This window comes from Phyllostomus hastatus, unplaced genomic scaffold (genome assembly GCF_019186645.2).
Source record: "Phyllostomus hastatus isolate PE091 unplaced genomic scaffold, TTU_PhHast_1.1 phas_scaffold_55, whole genome shotgun sequence".
NCBI classification, from domain to species: domain Eukaryota; kingdom Metazoa; phylum Chordata; class Mammalia; order Chiroptera; family Phyllostomidae; genus Phyllostomus; species Phyllostomus hastatus.
Genome location: NW_025334035.1, coordinates 13,424,902 through 13,445,209, shown reverse-complemented (window position 1 = coordinate 13,445,209; position 20,308 = coordinate 13,424,902). Strand labels below are relative to the sequence as shown.

General features: G+C 46.7%; 2 protein-coding genes across 4 annotated transcripts in view; one reads left to right on the top strand and one right to left on the bottom strand.

Annotated features, from left to right (window-relative positions):
* The window catches only part of TOP3A (DNA topoisomerase III alpha), a 31,174-nt gene extending 22,692 nt beyond the window's left edge, over window positions 1–8,482 (bottom strand). Inside the window, exons 1-5 of one of the 3 annotated variants that reach the window (XM_045824113.1) lie at window positions 8,103–8,482; window positions 3,842–3,901; window positions 2,882–2,955; window positions 2,021–2,096; window positions 1,167–1,275 (exon numbers count right to left, since the gene is read on the bottom strand). In XM_045824113.1, the coding sequence (XP_045680069.1) occupies window positions 1,167–1,275; window positions 2,021–2,096; window positions 2,882–2,955; window positions 3,842–3,901; window positions 8,103–8,282 (499 nt within the window). In that variant the 5' untranslated portion in view covers window positions 8,283–8,482. Of the gene's footprint in view, window positions 1–1,166; window positions 1,276–2,020; window positions 2,097–2,881; window positions 2,956–3,841; window positions 3,902–8,102 lie in introns of those variants that run through there. The other 2 variants (XM_045824114.1, XM_045824115.1) reach the window with 2 other exon arrangements.
* A 288-nt stretch (window positions 8,483–8,770) lies between these two features.
* On the top strand, window positions 8,771–20,184 carry SMCR8 (SMCR8-C9orf72 complex subunit). The gene is made up of 2 exons (XM_045824116.1): window positions 8,771–11,634; window positions 17,024–20,184. The coding sequence occupies exons 1-2, from the start codon at window positions 9,278–9,280 to the stop codon at window positions 17,475–17,477; spliced, it is 2,811 nt and encodes a 936-aa protein (XP_045680072.1). The 5' UTR covers window positions 8,771–9,277; the 3' UTR covers window positions 17,478–20,184.
* The last annotated feature ends 124 nt before the right edge of the window (window positions 20,185–20,308 follow it).

Below are 20,308 nucleotides of genomic sequence, written 5' to 3'. Positions count from 1 at the left end.
CTTGTTTCTACCTGGCAGTAGTGCCGAGCTCCTTGTCCCTAGGTAAGGAGTAGTGGCATTTATACAGTCCTAAAATTACATTTGGCCTTTTAAGGCAACCAGGAGGCTGATATGGCCCCTTAGTGAAAAAGAGTTTGACACCCCTGCTCTAAGTTATCTGAAATTATTAACCCTGTATGCATCATTTCAGTTCACTTCAACATTTATTAATGTTTAGAAGATAAAATTAACATAGGAGATTGCCCTGGCTGGGTAGCTCAGTTGGTTAGAACAGAGTCTCAATGTGCCAGTGTTGTGGGTTTGACCCCTGGTCAGGGCACGAACAAGAGGCAATCAATGAATGCATAAATGGGTGGAACAACAAATCAATGCTCTCCTCTCTCTTTCTCTCTCTCCAATGTCAATAATAAAAATAAATTTATCTAGATTTAAAAAATAGAATCTTGCACACCCAAGAATTATGTTAACACTAAACTTAATTTTAAAAAAGAAAAAAAAAAAACCCCTAAAACAATTGAAATGCTTTATTTTTTTAAACCCTTGCCCAAGGATACATTTACTGATTTGAGAAAGAGAGAAAGGAAGAAATCGATGTGAGAGGGAAACACTGATCTGTTACCTCTCATACACATCCCAACAGGATTAAAACTGCAACCTAGGTATGTACCCTGACTGGGAATTGAACCCGTGACCTTTCAGTGCATAGGACAACGCTCCAACCAACAGAGAGCCACACCAGCCAGGGCCAAATGAAGTATTCTAGAATTAATCTTCATACTTTACCTATGGTGCTTACATTCTTTTGTACATATTCAATACATAATTAAAAAAAAAAAAAACAGAACATAAGTCCTTGTTCTTGAGGAGTTGGCCATCTACTGGAGCTAACAGGATAAGCTCTGTGCTTCAGGGCCTGTGCCACCTGTTGGCTCATTCAGTCCTCATACTGCTCTAAAAGCTGCACCAAACTGGCCCGACTTTCCAAATGAGCAAGTCCAAGCACCAAAAGGGTCAGAGACTTGCTCTAAGCCAATGAGAATGGCAGATGAATTCAGGAGAAGAGTATACAGGGAGGAACTCAGGCACAACCCCTCGCACACATATGTAGGAGAATCATCTATTTATGTGGTCCCAAGGCACAGGAACTCAGAAGTGGCATCACTTACCAGCCTTGCATACGTGGATAATCTCAAACCCGATATTTTCACCTTCCCTGTCACAGTCAGTCCAGATCACCAGGGCCTGACACTGCCGAGTCTCTCGTTCCAGAGTTTTCTGAAGTTCCCGATGGGAAACACGCAGTGAGAGCCCAGCCCACAGAGCGATTACTTTATACCTCTATACTAAACAGATGTGACTGAATATTCGTGATGTTCTTGAACTATGCCAACTTGGTGAGAAAAAGAAACCAGAGAAAACTATTCTTACCAGTTATAAGGATGGTGAAGTAACTAATACAACCCTCTAGCTTAGAATCACAGACCCATTCATGAGCTTCTGGAAGACTGAGGGTTGAATGTAACTATACCAGCATGAAGAAACCTAAAATTCAGCTCTAACACATACGTGTAACTCTAGTGGGTCTGGTTATATTCTGGTTAAAAAATAAATAAATAAACTTCTCATTTGAGTTTCATCCCAAGGTTTCCCAATTACCATCGAACTAACTATGGGTGCCCTAAATGCTTGAAAACACAATTTACTATCAAAGAACTGTTTATATTACTTTGTAGTCTCTTCATTCTAACCAGAGGGGGGTGGGAGCTAGAATTAGTAATTAAACAATACTTAGAGTTTAAACAACTCCTATTCATAAAAAGGCTTTACCTCAGTCCCTGGTCCACTTGGTTTAAATGGCCTCATTTATAAAATCAGTGAGAATAATTTTTAAGTCATGGTACTTAGTTTGGTGGAAAATCTCATCTCTAAATTCCAATACATTGAAAATACGGAAGTCACTCAGTCCAATTATTTTGTGGTTACACAACTCCAGTGCCATAGGTCTTCCAAAAGATCCTACCTTGATGTCTACAAAGTTCTCTGGGCAATATTTTTCAATTTCTGCTTCAAAGAGGACAAGGGGATTGCAGCTCTGCCTAGAGAAGAACCGAAAACACAAAAAGCACAAATGGAGGATCCTACATTTTAATGAGGAAAATTTGCTCCAGTGCACTCATGCCTGGAGCCCTCACAGAAAAAGTCCCACATGAAAATGCCAGAGTGTTAAAAGCAAGACTCTGCACCTCTGAGCTGCTAAAAAGAAATTCTAGAACCCTTTCATGCCTATCTGCAATAGGACAAATGTAATCCAATGACTGAATGAAAAATTCTGGCTATTTTGGAGAGCACATATAAAAGTAGCTATTTATTTTAAACATACGGTAAAAATTCACAATAAATCAGTTAATCCTAGGTCACTGCTATGGTCTCTATAGTTTGTCTGCTTCCCACCCCACAATTCATATGCTCAAATCCTAATACCAAGTGATGGTGGAGAAGGCGGGGCCTTTGGATGGTGATCAGGTCATGGGGGCGGGGGCTCATGAGTGGGACTAGTGTGCTTATAAAAGAGGCCCCACAGAGCTCCCTAGACCTTCCACCAGGGAAGGGCACAGGAAGAGGCCAGCAGTCTGCAACCAGAAGGTCCTCATCCAACCGTGCTGGCACTCTGATGTCCTATTCCCAGCCTCCATAACTGGGAGAAGTACATTTGCAGTTTATCAACCAGTCTGTGGGATCTCATTATAACAGCCAGAACTGACGTGGAGAGTCATCAGAGTATTACAGGTTATGCAGTAAAATCAACATGCCTTAAAATTCCTGTAGTCTTTTACAACTGACTGCAATAATCTGAAACAACCTCCCCCAGGGCTGTACTCACCATTTGCGAAACTGCATCTGGAAATCATGAGCCAGCAAATGTCCAGAAACCGAAGTCATTATCATGGTAACATTCTAAATGATAACAAAATTTGAGTTACTCTTTTAGCAACTTTATTTTGTCAGATCATTTAAATAAAAGGGAGAAACTTCTAGTAAAGAAAAAAGGGGTTGCGGGCAAAGGGGAAGGAATGAACAGGTGGAGCACAGGGAATTTAGGGCAGTGAAAAACTGTATAATGATGGGTATGTTTACATATACATTTGTCCAAACCCATACAGTACAACATGGAGTGAACCTCAGTGTAAACCATGGACTCCGGGCAATAATGTATCATGGTTGGCTCATTAATTACAACCAATGTACTGTGATGAGGGATGCTGATAATGGAGGAGGCTGTGTGTGTGTGTGTGTGTGTGTGTGGCAGCAGAATGTATATGGGAACTCTCTGTACCTTCCCCTCAAGTTCACTGTGAACCTGAAACTGCCCTAAAAAAATTAAGCCGATAAAAAACAAAACAAAAACGAATTGGGAAGAAACAAACATAAATATAGCTCTTTGAAGCTAAAAACCATAGTAATAAAAGACAATCGCCATTTTAACTCTATGACCATGATGCTTTTTGTAGCATTTTAAATTTCCTCAAACTATTGTATATCAGCTTCTTTCTTGTTATAAAGAGCTGAGATAAGACCATATTTTATTAAAATGATCACCTATAACCAGAGATCTTTAGTTCATAACAACAGCTACCCTTAAAAGACAGTGACATATTCTTTAATGGCTAGACTGGCTAACACTTCTTGATTAAATAATCTGAAGTACAAACAATTTATAGAAGATTTGTAGTGAACAGCTGCTTTTTTTAGTCATAATTAAAAACCCAACGAATGTACACCAAAATGGCACATGATCTAAAAGCACACTTTAGTTGTATGATGGAAATACTGTAGCGTATACCTGGCCATATAGATGATAATCAAATTCATAGATCTTGTTGAATTTCGAAAGTCCTTCCCTCTGTAAGACATAACAAAGAAAATACAAGAACTACAAGAAAATACAAGAATACAAGAAAGATCAAGCAAAACTCTGCTAAGTGGGGATATTAAAAATCTAACAGTATTTCCTATACATAAAAACTATGCTAAATTACTAACATCATTTATTAAGTGGTCCCTCAAAACAGTTACAGGCCCTGGCCAGTTAGCTCAGTTGGTAAGAGCATCACCCAGATACGCCAAGGTTGCAGGTTCGATCCCCAGTCAGGGTAGATAGGAATCAACCAATGGATACAAAAATAACTGGAAAACAAACAGATGTTTCTCTCTCTTTTCCCCTCTCTTTCTCAAAAATCAATAAATAAAAATTCTTTAAAAAATCACTTATTAAGCCTCTACTTGATCCAGGAGTTTTTATTCTGGAAAATAACCTTGAGATCAGCTAATACACATCTTTTTATACATAAGAATGGACTTGTCTAAGGTCACAAGACAAATTAATGGCCAAGAAAGGATTAGGGCATAACTCTCAATTTTCTCTTTCTTTTCCACATCACTTCCTGGCTATACAACTGTTCCAACAAACGGGTGAATGTGGGTGAATCATTTTCTTTTCTGAACCTCAGTTTATTCTTTTTTTAAAAAAGAAAGCTTTTAGTTTTTATTTACTTTTAGAGAGAGGGGAAGAGAGGATGAAAGAAAGGGAGGGAAACACTGATGTGAGAGAGAAATGGCAACAATTGCTGCACACCTCCAACTGGGGACATGGCCCACAACCCAGGCATACGCCTTGAATGGGAATTGAACTGGCGAGTGTTCAGTTTGCAGGCTGGTGCTCAATCCACTGAGCCACACCAGCCAGGACAATTTATTATTATTTTTAAATTTTTATTTTATTTACTGATTTTAGAGAGAGGGAGGAAGAAAGGGAGGGAGGGAGAGAAAAAAACATTGATTTGTTGTTCCACTTATTCATGCATACATGCATTGTTTCTTGTATATGCCCTGACCAGAGATCAAACCCACAACCTGGTGTATTGGGAGGATGCTCTAACCAACTGAGCTACCTGGCCAGGGTTACCTCAATTTATTCTTGAATGAAGTTACCTCCAAGGTGCCTCTGGCTCTGAAATCCATTAATACTATGAGACCCAGTCAGGATTGGAATCCGGTCTATACAGTACTTCTTCAGCGGCACTTATCAATAGGTACGGCAATCTCTGAATAGATCCCATCTTCTTCCACAAAGAGGGCTGTGATGCAAACCCCTATACCGTCAAAAAATCTGCATATCACTTTTGACCCCCCCCAAACTTAACTACTAATAACCTACTTTGAAGGCTTAATGATAACAAATAGTAGACATGTATGTTGTATGTTACATGTATTGTATACTGTATTCTTACAGTAGAGTAAGGTAGGGAAAATGGTATTAAGAAAATCATAAGAAAAATATATTTACAGTACTGCACATATTTACTGGGGAAAAATGCATACATAAAGCTGTACAGTTCAAACTTGTGTTGTTTGAGGGTCAACTTATTTTTGTATGTGAGTTTCACACAACTCTGCACAAAAAAACAAGAGAAAGGCAAACTGGAAACTAGGGAAATGTTCAAGGGCCAAGGGAAATCAGGGTCGACAAGATTCTCCCTCAGGCTCACAAATACAATTTTTCTGTGTGGAACACTGAATGAGGTTCTTTATAAACAGCAAATTTAAAGAGGGAATTTATTTTAGTATTTGATAGATAGCTAAGAGTTCATTGTTCTAATGGTTGCCAAGAAAAGAAACTTCCCTCTATAATCCCAAATACTAGCTAAGCATTTTTAGTACAGTATTCCCCCTTATCCTCAGGGAATACATTCCAAGAACCCCAGTAGATCCCTGAAACCTCAAATCTATACAATGGAATATTATTCAGTCTTTCATGAACATAGTACTAATACATGCTACAACATGGGTGAATTTCAGAAACAGCACACTAAGTAAAAGAAGCCTGACACAAAAGGCCACATATTATGATTCTTTTTATACAAAATATCCAGAATAAGCAAATTCTTGGGGACAGAAAGCAGATTAGTGGTTGCCGGGGACTCAGAGAAGTAGAGAATGGGGAGTGACCGCTTACTGGCTATGGAGTTTCCTTGTGGTGTGATAAAAAATCTGGAACTTGATAGAAGTGATGGTTGTACATATACTAAATATACTAAATGCTACTTCAAAATAGTTTAAATGGTAAATGTTACATGTACTTTAACACTTGTATATAAAATATTACATGGCTCTCTAATACCCTTACGATCTGCCTTCAGCTTCCTCTCTTGCTTAACTCCCTGATTCCTCCTCCCACTCCTAACTTCTCAGTTTTTTTACACTCCAAACTGTTTCAAGCCACTGGTTTTTCTTTACACATACTGTTTCCACTGCCAAGTAAGACTTTCAAGTCTCAGCTCAAACATTCATCCAACAAATATTGACTGAAAGACTCCTGTATTCCAGGCACTATGTTAGGCACTAGGAATACAGCAATACACAAAACAGACATAGCCCCTTTCCTTTGGAGCTTAGAGGCCAAGGAGGAGTGATGAGAGACATCAAATAAATAACTGCAAAGTGCATTATTTCACTGTAATTAGTAGCTATCTCCCAAACAGAACAGGGTACCGTAACAGTACATCATAAAGTGTCCCTCTTCCAGTTGGGGGGAGAGAATTTGAGGAAAGGTTCCTTGAAGAAGAAACATTTAAACAAAGGCCCAAAGAATACAGAAGTAAGTTTGTTAGGTGTAGATGGGCCATTTTTAAGAGGCCCAGAGTCCTCTAAGTAGACAAACCTTGGAGCTGGTCACCAGGACTCTTGGCATTGGAAAGAGCTAAACCTCTCAGCAGCGATACAACCTTAGCTCCTACTCCCACTAGCCAAACACTAGAAACAGGTCTAAGGACCCTGGGATTTGAAAGAAAAAGGAGCAGGGAACTTCACCCCATGCTCTCAGAAATGTTCTCCAGAAAACCATTTCAGGCTCCGCTTTTGTTGTTTGAGAGACTTTCCTGAACTACTCTTAAGGCCTTCACGTTAACTCCCTTTTGAAATCCTTTCTTACTCTCCCCTTCCTTTGTGCCCCAGCGTGTCTACAATACATCCCTTACTTGCCTGTCTCTCAGAATTTGTATGATAGTGCGGACCCCGTGAAAGAAAATAACCACTAAAGGCTCCTATTGGCTAACTGGGCTCAAATTTTCAAAAAACAGAGCCTACCAACCATTTCTACACAAGGGCCTCTCATGCAAACTGGTCTTCACAAAGAAGCCTGCTCTGAACTGCCAGCCAGCACAGTTTTTGCCATCTGAGCAGCCCTTACAAAGGAGCTCCGGGAATCCTATTTCAACTGCTAGGACTGAGGTTTTCCCCAACCAATCTGAGTTGTGCCACTGTATTTCCTCCACCAACCAGAGAGGCTCCATTCTGACCAATCACTACAGTGTCTTTTAGACCAAACTGCAAGGATTTGGAGTCCTCATTTGTATAAAGGACTAATTAGGGATCAGGAGTGGGGACTTACATCTATATAAATCAGTTTCCCTTCTGAGCAGTTTCCCTGTCCACCTAAGAATATTTCCCCAGCTAAAGCTCAAAGACCCAAGGCTGTTTTGTACTGAATAAAGTTTCCTTCTTCACTGCACCCCAAGTCAGGGATTCCTGTTTTGAATTGGTAGTCAAGGACCATTGCTGGCAGTAGGAAAAGTTCTGAGATCTGCTTCTAACCTCCAAACCGTATACAGTGTTGCCGAGTCAGTAGGCCCTTAAAAGCTATAGAATCACTAGGTCTGCAGAACTGCAGGGAGCATGGCAAAAAATTGGGTTCCCTGGGAATGATCAGGCAGGGCTTGAATGCCAAATTAAAGGAGACTGGTCAGTGATTCCCAACTTCATCGGGTTTTGGAATCCCTAGGCAAGAATGAGGAAACCGCGGGAGGACCCAAGGTTTTCAAGCAAATGAGTGAAACCTCTTCACTACATTTAAAAATGCCTATCAGTCAGTCCTAAGAAAAGACAGGTGGCCACTGCAATGAAGACATTGCAGGACACAGCGAAGGGGACACAGCGAAGACCCACAGGTGAGAGAAGTCGCCTTCAACCCTATTCCCGGTGCCCACCACGATGTCCCACTCCGTGGGCCTCACCAAGTACAGCTGCTAGGAAATGCGTATCCTTACCCGCCTCATGCGACCGTTGGACAGCAGGTCAGCGATCCCCTTGGCCGCGTCGTTTTTCTCCGCCACACAGAGGACTTTCCGCACGCCTCGGAAGTCCACCTCCATGGCGGAGGCGGACAACTTTCGACCGCCAAGCCAACGCACACTGTGGAGCACGCAGCAGAGGACGCGGAAGATCATCCCGGGTATTCGCGCATGCTGGGGAAGTCGAGGTGAGCGCCACCCCGAGCCCACTATAAGGAATTAGAGACTCCAGGAACCGCCACTGCCGCGGACACCGTTTCAGTCTCCTCCCATCAGCCCACCAGGCTTCAGAGTCGCAGCCACTTGCCTCTGCCTCACCACCGCCGCTTGAGCGCCAAATACTGCACGGACAAGCTCCGCTTCCGCCCGTCTTCTCCCGCCACTTCCGCTAGGCGCGAGTCCACAGGGCCGAGAACTACAACTCCCATGCTGCCCCGCGCTCCTGGACCCCCTGTCCCAGCACGTTTCCGCACCCCTACGTTTCCTCTCCTTCCAAACAGTAGTTAGTTTCACCTATTGGTTCTAGGAGGAGGCCGCTGCACAGTCCCGCCCGAATCACGCGCCTCGCCACAATCTTTTTCTCTCTAGCTCGGAAGTCTACGTGGACGTTTCCGGGTCACAAGGTGCCGTACCGCGAGTCATGTGACACCAAGATGGCGGCGCCGATGTAGCTGGTTTTTGGTTGTGGCGTCCAAGCAGCTGGGACGGATTTTGCCTCGGGTTGTGGGGGCAGTAACGCTCGGTTGGCCTCTGCGGCGGCTTGCAGCCCCATGTTAGGCACCACTTCAGGGCCGAGGCTGTTGCTGTCACTGGTGGGTTTGGAGACGTCCCGGTGACCTCGCTGCAGGTGCCCTGCGCCGGCTGTCCTCGCCAGGGGAGGAGGAGGAGGAGGAGGAGAAGGGCGGCCGGCCTCCCCGGTCATCTGGACCTGCAGAGTTCATGAGGCCTGGAGAGCCCTGGGGGAGACACACCTCTGAGGGGCCGTGGGAGTTTGCGTTTGCGGAAGTGTGAGAAGCAGCCAAGTACCCTTGAAGGCGCAAAGAAGGCATAGGACTTCGCTTCCTCCTCCAGAGTCGTGGCTTCCCTGTGTTGATTACCCCGGCCTTCTTTTTTCACTTCCTCTCAATGTTCTCTCCGTATATCTGGAAATAATGATCAGCGTCCCTGACGTGGTGGCCTTCACCAAAAAGGATGAGTACGAGGAGGAGCCTTACAATGAGCCGGCTCTGCCTGAAGAGTACTCAGTGCCGCTCTTCCCCTTCGCAAGCCAAGGAGCTAACCCATGGTCTAAACTGTCCGGAGCCAAGTTCTCTCGTGACTTCATCCTTATTTCCGAGTTCTCAGAGCAGGTGGGACCCCAACCCTTGCTGACCATCCCCAATGACACCAAAGTTTTCGGTACTTTTGATCTCAATTACTTCTCCTTGCGGATCATGTCTGTGGATTACCAGGCTTCCTTCGTGGGCCATCCCCCTGGTTCTGCCTATCCTAAGCTGAACTTTGTGGAGGATTCCAAAGTGGTACTGGGAGACTCCAAAGAGGGAGCCTTTGCTTATGTGCACCACCTTACCCTGTACGACCTGGAGGCCCGTGGCTTTGTGAGGCCCTTTTGCATGGCTTATATCTCAGCAGACCAGCACAAAATCATGCAGCAGTTCCAGGAGCTTTCAGCTGAATTTTCCAAAGCTTCCGAGTACTTGAAGACAGGCAACAGGAAGGCCTTCGCTGTGGAACTTGAAAAAAAACTGAAAGACTTGGATTACACCAGGACCGTGCTGCACACTGAAACAGAGATCCAGAAGAAAGCCAATGACAAAGGCTTTTACTCATCTCAAGCAATCGAGAAAGCCAATGAATTGGCTAGTGTAGAGAAGTCTATCATCGAACATCAAGATCTGCTGAAGCAGATCCGATCATACCCTCACCGTAAGTTGAAGGGGTCTGATGTGTGTTCTGGGGAGATGGAGCATACTCAGGATCAGCCTGACCAGGCGGCCACTACTTCTAACCCTGATGAGTGTGCTGACACAGACCTTTACACCTGCAGACCTGCTTATACCCCAAAACTCATCAAAGCAAAGTCCACCAAGTGCTTTGACAAGAAATTGAAGACCTTGGAAGAGCTCTGTGACACTGAATATTTCACCAAGACTCTGGCGCAGCTCAGCCACATTGAGCACATGTTCAGAGGAGACCTGTGTTATCTCCTGACTAGCCAGATTGACAGAACACTACTAAAGCAACAGAGCATAACGAACTTCCTCTTTGAAGACTTTGTGGATGTCTATGACAGGGTGGTAGACACACAAGAAAGCATAGCCTCTAAGCCCACTCAAGACAGGCCGCCTTCCAGAACTCTACAAGAATGCCCAGTTCCTCAAGTGTTAATTAGTGTTGGCTCTTACAAGTCTAGTGTGGAGTCTGTGCTGATCAAGATGGAGCAGGAACTTGGAGATGAGGACTACAAGGAAGTGGAGACGACACAGTTGAACAGTTTTGACCCCCAGGAAAACTTGGACTACCTGGATATGGATATGAAAGGCAGTATCAGCAGTGGTGAAAGCATTGAGGTTCTAGGCACGGAGAAGTCTACCTCTGTGCTGTTTAAGTCTGACAGCCAGGCTAACCTCATGGTGCCAATGAGCCCACAGGTGATCCGGAGCAAAGCAGTCAGCCACAGAACCATCAGTGAGGACAGCATTGAAGTCCTCAGCACCTGCCCCTCTGAGGCCCTCATCCCTGATGAGTTTAAGGCCAGCTACCCGAGTGCTATTAATGAAGAAGAATCATATGCAGATGATAGTGTGGGAGCCATCCACTTCCGGGCAAACATCAGCCCAGCCGAGCTGGGTGAGCCAGAGGAGGGCAGCTTAGAAAACACCTCATCACAAGCAGACTCCTGCTGCATTGGGAAGGAGCGTGATAGTCTGCTGGTGCCATTCTCCACTCCAGTCCACATACTCTCTGACGAGGATGGAGTAGTGAGCATCCCCCCACAGCGCTACAGGCAGAAGGACCAGGGGTTCCATGTGGACTTTGTAGTGGAAAATGCCAGCCCTTCTTCCCGAGACAACAGTTCTGAAGGCTTCCCTGCTTATGAGCTGGACCCAAGCCACCTGCTGGCTAGCCGGGACATCAGTAAGACCAGCCTGGACAACTGCTCAGACACCACCAGCTATGTGAGCAGTGTAGCCTCCACCAGCTTGGACAGGACTCCCTCTACTCATCTCACTGGCCCCTCTTCTGAGAGGCATAAAAAGAGGGCTGGCCAGAATGCCTTAAAATTCATCCGCCAGTACCCCTTTGCCCACCCAGCCATCTACTCCCTACTCAGTGGGAGGACGCTTGTGGTCCTGGGGGAGGACGAGGCCATAGTCAGGAAGCTTGTGACAGCATTGTCCATCTTCGTGCCCAACTACAGCCGCTATGCCAAACCTGTGAAGCACTGGGTCTCCTCCCCTTTGCACATTACGGATTTTCAGAAGTGGAAGCTAATTGGCCTGCAGAGGTAATTGGTTACAGGTAGTGGGGAAGGGCCTTGTTCATTTAGAGATGAGGCTTCAAATGTACATCTCTCTGGGTGAAGTTAAAAGTTTGGGTGGTAGACCCAAAATCAGGAGGCTTGGCTTCCAGACCGGGCCCAGCACCAACTCACTGTTACTCTTGCCAATTCTCTTGCCCTGTGTTTCCTTATCTGTCAGTCACATGAGGGGATTGTAGCTCCCAAGTGGTTGCTGATTCTGGTCTGTACCCCGCTGTGCCAGAATTATGGGAGAATTGTAAAAATTATGATTCCTGGGCCCCACTACCAAGATTCTGATTCAACTGGTCTGGGGTTAGGTATACAGCAAGGTTTGGGAAAAGACTGGACTTGTAGATCTCAGGTTCTTGCTGATTCTCAAATTCACACTATGGTGTAGATGACTGACGAGATCTGCTTCTGAGAAAGGGCTGTGGTAATAGAAGAGGGCAGCCATCACTGATGAGAGGGACATCCACAGGCCTCCACTGTCCTGTTTGCCTTTGAAGGCTGTCTTATAAGGAAAGGCAAAAGCCAGCTCCTTCTCCCTCCCTTTGAATGTTCCCTGTGGTCCTTACTTGTGCTGTAATAGATTCTTTTTATTTTTCCAAAACTGTTTGACAAGTTGTCTGGGTCAAGGGACTCTCCTTCAGTGTATGCACTATGTTCAGTTTCCTCAGTCCCTTCTCTGCACCCCACTTTGCACATCTGCAAAGCAAAGGTTTTGAGCTAGGTGATCATGGAGGTCCCTGCTGACACAGCCTATGCTTCCCATACCACATAGGAAGGGCAAAAGGAATTTCTCCCACACTGCAGTCAACCCCTGTTCTAATTTTCTGACTTCCCATTTATATGGGTCCCTCGTATCAATGAGGTCACCAACCCTGAGTCTCCTTGAGTTCACCTTTTGTGCGGAAGTCACCCAGACTTACTACCCCTTGCTGCATTAGGGTTGTGGTGGGATTCAAACAAGTATCACTTCCATGTCATGATTTGATTCATTTGTTGAGAATCTACAGGCTATGCTGGTGGGTGCCGGGGTACCTTCTGGAGGTACTTGAGCAAAGCCACTGCTCTGGAGGAATTTGTAGTTTAGGGGAAGGGGCAGACAGGTGACCAGAGCCTTACCATACAGGAAAATGAGTGTTCTAACAGCAGGTGCTTTGTGTGCTCTAAGGAAAGAGAGTAATTTAGTGACAGGTAGAAAGGAGGAAGGGAAAAGGCTTTGGGTCTTTGGCTTGAATGGCCTGGAGGGTGAGATTGCCCTTGTGGGGGAAGAGTGATAACATGGGGAGCTTGGCATGATGTACCTGAGACACCTGGACAAACTCATTCCTTGGGCACCCTGGGAAACCATTAAGTCTTTGCTTAAAGATGCAGAATCTGAGGCTTAGTAGGTTAGCTGACTGCACTGATTGCCATTGCAGCTTTTGTCTTTCCTCCCATAGTCCCAACCCTCAGCTGATGGCACCTCTGTGCTCTTGGGATTAACCATTCTCTCACAGGAAGGGAAGGGCTTTTCAGGGATTGTGTTTTGCTTGTTCTCGGTAGGATGATGGGTGGGCATCATGCGTGCGCACACACACACACACACACACACACACACACATCTTCTATTCTCCAACTCGATCCCCTCATCCCAATCCTTGAACTTTGACTTTTTTACTTCAAAAGTGGAAAATCTAAAACATACATCAATCTATTGATATCAGCTGGCTTATTGAGCACCAGGCTCACACAGTCTTGCCCTTTCCGGAAGCTTTCCATTAAATTCCGTCCTTAGAATGTGCCAGAATGGCCACAGAGGTTCATTTCTTACATCAGCTCCACTCTGCTGGATACCTGACTGAAGTGCTCTGTTAAGAAATATTCTGAGGCCTAGGTTGGGCTACATTGGAAATCTTGCTGTCTCAATTAATGATGTCTCTGTGGGTGCAGGAGGGGGTAGCTGGCGGTATATTTGGCACCCTGGAATGGAGAAGGAGGTATGAGGTGGTCTGAGTCCTGTGACGCCCCTTCCCTACCACTGTTCATCCAAAGTGGGCACCTGGACAAGTCACTCCTTCACTCGAGGCTTTGTTTCCTTCAGAGAAAATAAGAGGGTTGGGTTACTTAATGATCATTTGCCAAGTACTTACTGAGGGCTATATGCCAGCTGTTGCTGGCCCACTGCCAGAATTATAAGGTGAACCAGCAGCTGTGGTACATCCCAGCACAGAGTGAGCACAGCCTTCTCAGTCAACCCTCTCTTCAGCCCCAGCTCTGTCACCGCTGTCAGCTGCCCTCCCCGAGGCTGTTTCCATCTGCAGAGGTTGCTGATAAGGCCTGCCTTGTGACTGCAGAGGTTAGAAGCCCCATCACATCTGGTCTGTGCCTGAGCAGTATGAGCCCTGCTCTACATCCTACCAGGGCCCAGACAGACTGAGGAAGGCAGGCCAGGGCAGCAAGAGCTGAGTGTGGCCTGCACCACCAGACTTCAGAGCCTTGAAGCAGCCCTCTGCAAAAGTGAGAGTCCTGTCAGAGGGACAGTTGAGATCTTTCCAAGAATCCCAAGTGGAGAAGCGATTACTTCTTCTGTGAAGCTTTCCTGCTTGGACCTCCTGAGTGTGCCCATGTGCTGGGAATTGGGAGCATCTGCCTGCAGGGCATTTTGGAATAGTAGACGAGGTTGGAGGCCTTGTTCCCTAGGGGACCTGTCACTAAAGGGTCAGTTAGGGTCTAGAAGTGGAGTGAGGACTGGATTTGCTATGAATCACTTGAAAAAATTCTGTGAACAGTAGACAGGATGTGAAAGTACCATGAGATGAAAATCCATGGAGTTGTGGTCCATGGCTGTTAGAGGGAGGCAGAGGGTGTGCTGAGTTCAGGTCCTCGTGTTAACCCTACTAGCTATGTGAATTTGGATCAGTTATCTCTTCATTTACTCAGCAAAACTTGTTGAACCCTGTCTGTGACTGGGACTTACAGTAGTCCCCATGTGGAGCTGGAGGCAGGCACAGTTAGGCTGTGTGTGCAGCCCTTGTGCTGTGCCTGGCAGCCCTCAAAAGTGCTGGAGTTGTGGATGGATGATGAGTCACCCCATAGGCAGACCCAGAATCGAGACAGGCAGACTGAGGCCCATCTGAGGATCAGCATGGAGAGTATGGTTATAAGAGTTGTCTTTGTGTGGTCATGAGCTTCCTATCTATAGGGTGCTTAGTAAGTGGATTGGTCCCGTGTGCCGAGTTAATCTGGAATCAGAATTTTGTGGTTTAGGAGATTCTCTTCCCACCCAGGTGCTTTGTCTCCAGCTAAAACCAGCTCAGACAATGAACTCTTTAAGTACTCCCACCCTAGAACTGCCAGTCTCACTGGTGGTTTGATTTTTTTTTTTTTTTCCTATTGAAGTAGGGCCTCACTGTGCACAGAATGAGTACAAGAGATAGATCAGTCTCCCATTATTTTAAGCCCAAACCAGGGATTATTGCTTACTAAACAGCAATAACAAGCCCTGCGCTGTTTGAAAAACAGCACAGTTCTGGTGAGAAACAGTGCTAGGGTGGGTCAGAGGCCCTGGGTTGAGTCCTGGTTCAGCCACTTTCAATCTGGGTGACCTTGGACAAGCGATGGCCACTCTTTGGGCCTCAGTGTCCTCCTCTATACAGAGTTTGCCTCCCTGGCTTTGGGACAGACTGTGATGAATCTAAACAGGTGTGAGAATTGAAGTGTGAGGCTCTCAGACACCTGTGTTGTATAACTTAGGGACAGGCCTGGGACTCGCTTCTTCCCTTGTGGTCTGGCCTCCTGATGAGGAGCTTTGAGGGAAATAGAAATGTTAGAAGGAGCAGCATCTTCTCAAAGAAATGGTACTACCATAGGTGGGAGTGGGTGGGGTGTTGAAGCTTTCCCAGCAGAGGCTGGGCCTGAGGCCAGGATGTTCCATCAGGACAGGTGGCTGGGATGGAGAAGCAGGAAGATGAGGTGAGGCATGGCTGTGTAGCTGTGGCAGAGCCTTGGTGGGCTGGATGTGCCAAGCCTGAGGAGGAGTTTGGCTCATGGTCTGGCCCCCTTGGGCCGCTATATCAGGAGTGGACTGAGTACACTGGGGATATGTGGGAAAAGGCCTGCCTTCCTGAGAAGCCAGTGAGCTGCCTAAAAGCCTGATTGCCCATCGCCTGTGGGATGCGGGCCACAGCCCATTGCTCTCTTTATGGTTCTCAGAATGCATGGCTCATTTGGCTGTCTGCTTTGCCATCTCTTTGACCTTGCTCACACTGTGGTCCAGTTGCCTTCCCCAGTTCTAAGGCCACTCCTCCAGGACCTTCCCGCCCTAACCCTCTCCTGTGAAGAGGCAGACCACATCTCCATTCACTCAGTGTACCCAGCTTTTCTTCCCAACCAAACCAGGCTCATTTACTGCTTGCTAAGCCCTTGGGTCACTACCGGGAATGTAGGAGATGTCCAGTAGATGTGTTAATTGTGCAAGATAACAACATTCAGGAAGGAAAAAATATGAGATTACTCTGGTTCCAAGTGACTGTCAGTCCGTTGCACATACCATTTCAGGTCTAACACAAGCCCCAAATAGAGTATGTCAGTCTGAAGTTTCTGGTTAGCCTGTCTTTGCTATATTCTGCAGGGTAATCCCAGTTTCTCTGGGAATACTGATGTAGGGAAGAGATTCAAGGAGCTGCTATCTAAGATTGACCCCTCTGACCTTTCCTCACAGGGCAGACCCTGCCTGCCTGGTGTGCAGGACAGTGAGGACAGGAGGGCAAATCAGGGACAGTACTGACTCTGCAGAAACTCTTGTCCAGTAGGTGAGACAAGAAGACAGACAGCTGTCACCACCCTGGGGATGCTGAGGGCCACACATTTCTCCTATGCACAATTCGTTGTGTCTCCACAGTGACCCCATTAGGTAGGAACTATTATCTCTGTCTTACAGAGAAGTCTCAGAAAGGTTAAGGAGCTTGACCAAGTCATAGCAGGAAAGCAGAAGAGGTGATAAGGGAAGGCTGGAGAAAGTTTAAGTGGGCATAAGTCATGTGTAAAAGGGAGGGAAGGCAGAGCAAATAGGCCCATGATTTTGAGGCCCCACTGAAAGCTTGGCATGGTTATAAGGGAGAGTCATTGGGGAAGTAACAGATGAAGTCTCAGAGGTCAGCAGGAAGCAGGTTGTATAGGGCCTTGTGGGCCATGCCAAGGCACTTGAACTTGGTCATGAGGGTGGAAAGGAACCCTTTGAAGATCATGATGATCACATTTACCTTCCAGAAAGAGCCAGAGTGTTGGCTGGGTGGGAGCTGGCCTAGAGACAGGAAGCCCCACACCCAAGCATTTGCCTTCATCTTCCTGGCCCTTGTCCTTCCTCCTGACCTTGGCCTGTGTGTTTCAGAGTGGCATCCCCGGCCAGTGCCAGCACCCTCCACGTTCTGAGCCGCTATAGCCGCTACACGAGCATTCTGGACCTGGACAACAAAACCCTGCGCTGCCCCCTTTACAGAGGCACCCTTGTGCCCCGGCTGGCAGACCACCGCACTCAAATCAAGAGGGGCAGCACCTACTACCTGCATGTCCAGAGCATGCTCACCCAGCTCTGCTCCAAGGCCTTCCTCTACACCTTCTGCCATCACCTGCACCTGCCTGCCCACAACAAGGAGATAGAGGAGTTGGTTGCCAGCCGGCAGGCAAGCTTTTTGAAGCTGAATCTGGGTCTAGTGAATGAAGATGTCAAGGTGGTCAAGTACCTGGCTGAGCTGCTGAAACTGTACTATATGCAGGAGTCTCCTGGCATCAGCCATCCCGTGCTTAGGTTTGACTATGTCCCCAGTTTTTTGTACAAAATCTGAGGTCAGTCCCAGCCACTGTGACCAAGACCTGTGACTCAGGGCACAGGGAAGGGAAAGCTTGGCATGACCAAGCAGGCCTCTGAGCATTTTAGATTTATGGTGTCATAGGTGGGAAGGAAACCAAGGTGGCAGCTGTGGTTCCCAGATGGCTCCAGGGAACCTGCCAGTTGGACTTGGGAAGAGGGAGAGCTTGGCTTTCTCTGAAGGTATCTGGAAAGATAGTAACAGCTCTTATCTCCTTGTTAAGGAGTGATCCTGGGACTGAGGACTGGTAGGCAGGGCAGAGGAAAGCCTCAGTGGGGTGGGATGAAAGGAAGGAAGATGAAGCCCTGGTGGGAGGAAAATGGTAGCCACGTTCATCTCTGCTTAACACTTGACTAGCAAAATCAAGTGAAGCAGCCTGTTTCACTGGAATGATTTGGTGGAAAAGAGGATAACGGAACATCCATTGCCTCATTCAGACTGCAGCTGACTGGTGTCCTGGAGCCCATCAGGCCAGGAGAGGCCCAGGATGAATGAGGAGAAGGGAGAGAGCTCTGCCCCAGCTGTGCAGTGGGAAGTACACACCCTCCAGGCCCCAGTGCTGCAGCAGGGGTGAGCAGCACCCTGTCCCGACCCTCACTCCCTCACCTTGGAAACTGTTCCTGCAGCTCAGCAGGAGAGATCATCATAGTTACTAGTTGTCAGTGAGCACTGCTTTTGGATGCAGAGAGCCCAGGAGACAGGCAGGGCCAAGGTGCCAGTTGCACCACTGTGCAAGCGATGAAGAGCCAGCAGGTCCACTTCTTTTGGCCAGAGTGAGTTAGTGTTGTCCACTCACCCAAAGCAAATCTTTGCAACCACTTCACTACCTCTTGCGGGTCTCACGGGCACAGTGACAGCAGACTTGTGTTCAGCTGGTTGGCATGGGTGGGCAGTCCGGGTGGTAATAACTCATGGCAGGGATTTCCTCCAGGAATGAGGAAAGCTTTCTTGTGTGGCTGTCTTCATGGATCTGCTTGGGGAGGTCGCACAGGCCTGGAGTACAGGCACCTCACGGCAGCTCACCTGTCTCCACAGAGTCCCCCCAAATATGCTCACCTCACTGCAGCTCACTTCCATCATCATGAGACTCTCCGCACCTTCTCAGATGCTCCCACGTCTCTCCACCATGACCTCCCTGAGCTTCTTACACAATGACCACTGATATGTGGATTGGAGGGTTTATTGCGACCCAGAAAATTTTATGCCTTTTTTAAAGCAGTTTTTCCCCTAAGTAGGGAGAACTCTTGATATTACTGCTTTTTAATTTGTCCCCAGAAAGTTGTGATAAAACAGACTTGAGCCAGCGACAGGCGGTGCTCCTGAGCACACGTGCATATCTACTGGGGTCGTGCTCTGTGTGGCTGGGGCCCCGCTGTTGAGACCTAGTCTACCTGTCAGCTTTGTAGAACACCATTAAAGTCACAGACCCCTGGTGACTAAGGAGGGTTTACCTCATGTCACTCCTTTGGTCCGTTCTCTGCAGAATGATAGGACCTGTTGGCTCCCACCCATCAAGTGCTGGTTAGGGTCCCAGTCCTGTCATGGCAGGGATTTCCTCCAGGAAGGAGGTAGGCCTTGTGTGGCTTTCTTTGTGGACATGTGTTTTTTGCCTCTGAGGCTATGACTGAAAATCTTCTATGGCAAATGGTGCTGCTTACATCTCATTGGTTTCCCTTGTACCTCTGTCCATTGCACATCCTCACACAGACAGCTCTCCTAGAATGTCTTGGCAGCTTTGAGATGTGAAGTGCAGTGACCTGTGGAGAAGGCTGTGTGGGAAGCCTGTTTCTCTCCATGAGCCCCTCCCTCATGTTCAAGATGCTACTTTATTTTCTAACTGTGTGGCTAATTGCTGCCTACTTAGGCCTCCAGGGACATGATTTGTGACATTTTATGTCCAAGGGAAGAAAGTTCTGTGGAGCCCCAATGACAAGATGAAAAGTGGTCATTGGCACCACCCTTGCTGTTCCTGTGTTTCACACTGATGTGGACTCTGCAGTTAACACTTTTCACTGGGGAAACATACTGGCAGGTCATCCAGACCCGGCCTTCTAGAAGTGAAGGCCACACACTGCCACAGAGTCTGCTTTGGACAGTGTTTGCTCAGAAGCTGCACTCCAGGGGCCTGAGGACTCTTAAGGCAAGACCAGTCTGGTGTAAAGAGAACAGATTGTCTGCAGGGCCAGCCACAGACAGAGCAAACTGAGAGCATCTCGCTGGAGTTATTTTTCTTTTTTTGAACATACAGATACTTGATTCTCACGTTTCACACAAAGCACACCTGCAGCCATTTTCCTTCAGAGTTGTTTCTTCATGAAGAAGGCAGTTTGGCTTCACTGACTACTGAGTGAATTCCAGGATTAAATTTTGATTAAAATCTAACTTTTTCAGTGTGGCAGTTTCAAAGGATTGCCTGATGCCAAGTATGTTTCTTCTCAAAGTGGCACCTGGACTGAGCCAGTTTTGGCTGAGGCAGCTGAGCCTGTGAAGCTGACCCTTCTTAACCCCTCCTCCCCCCACTATGGAGAACTAGGACCTACTAGAAGTCTCAGATGCATCTGTAAATTTTGATGATGGGGAGCCCTATGTAATGGGGCTACTCTTCAAGAATTTTCATTTGAGGTTTTCCTCTAGTAATAGATTAGTAAGTGTTAATAAAACATTAAAAAACACTTCCCAGAAAGTAAAGGATATCAGTGCCCCTTATTATTTCTTCAGTCCTATGACAGCCCAGGCACCAAAACTTTGAGGTTTCTTTACTTCCAATTACTGGCCTACCTTCCTTTTTTGAAGCAATCAATGTTGAC

Bases quoted from the DNA above. Each gene is read 5' to 3' on its own strand.
- SMCR8 (XM_045824116.1), top strand. From the start codon at position 9,278: ATGATCAGCGTCCCTGACGTGGTGGCCTTCACCAAAAAGGATGAGTAC. The intron at 11,635-17,023 runs GTAATTGGTTAC...TGTGTGTTTCAG, and splicing joins AAGCTAATTGGCCTGCAGAG to AGTGGCATCCCCGGCCAGTG.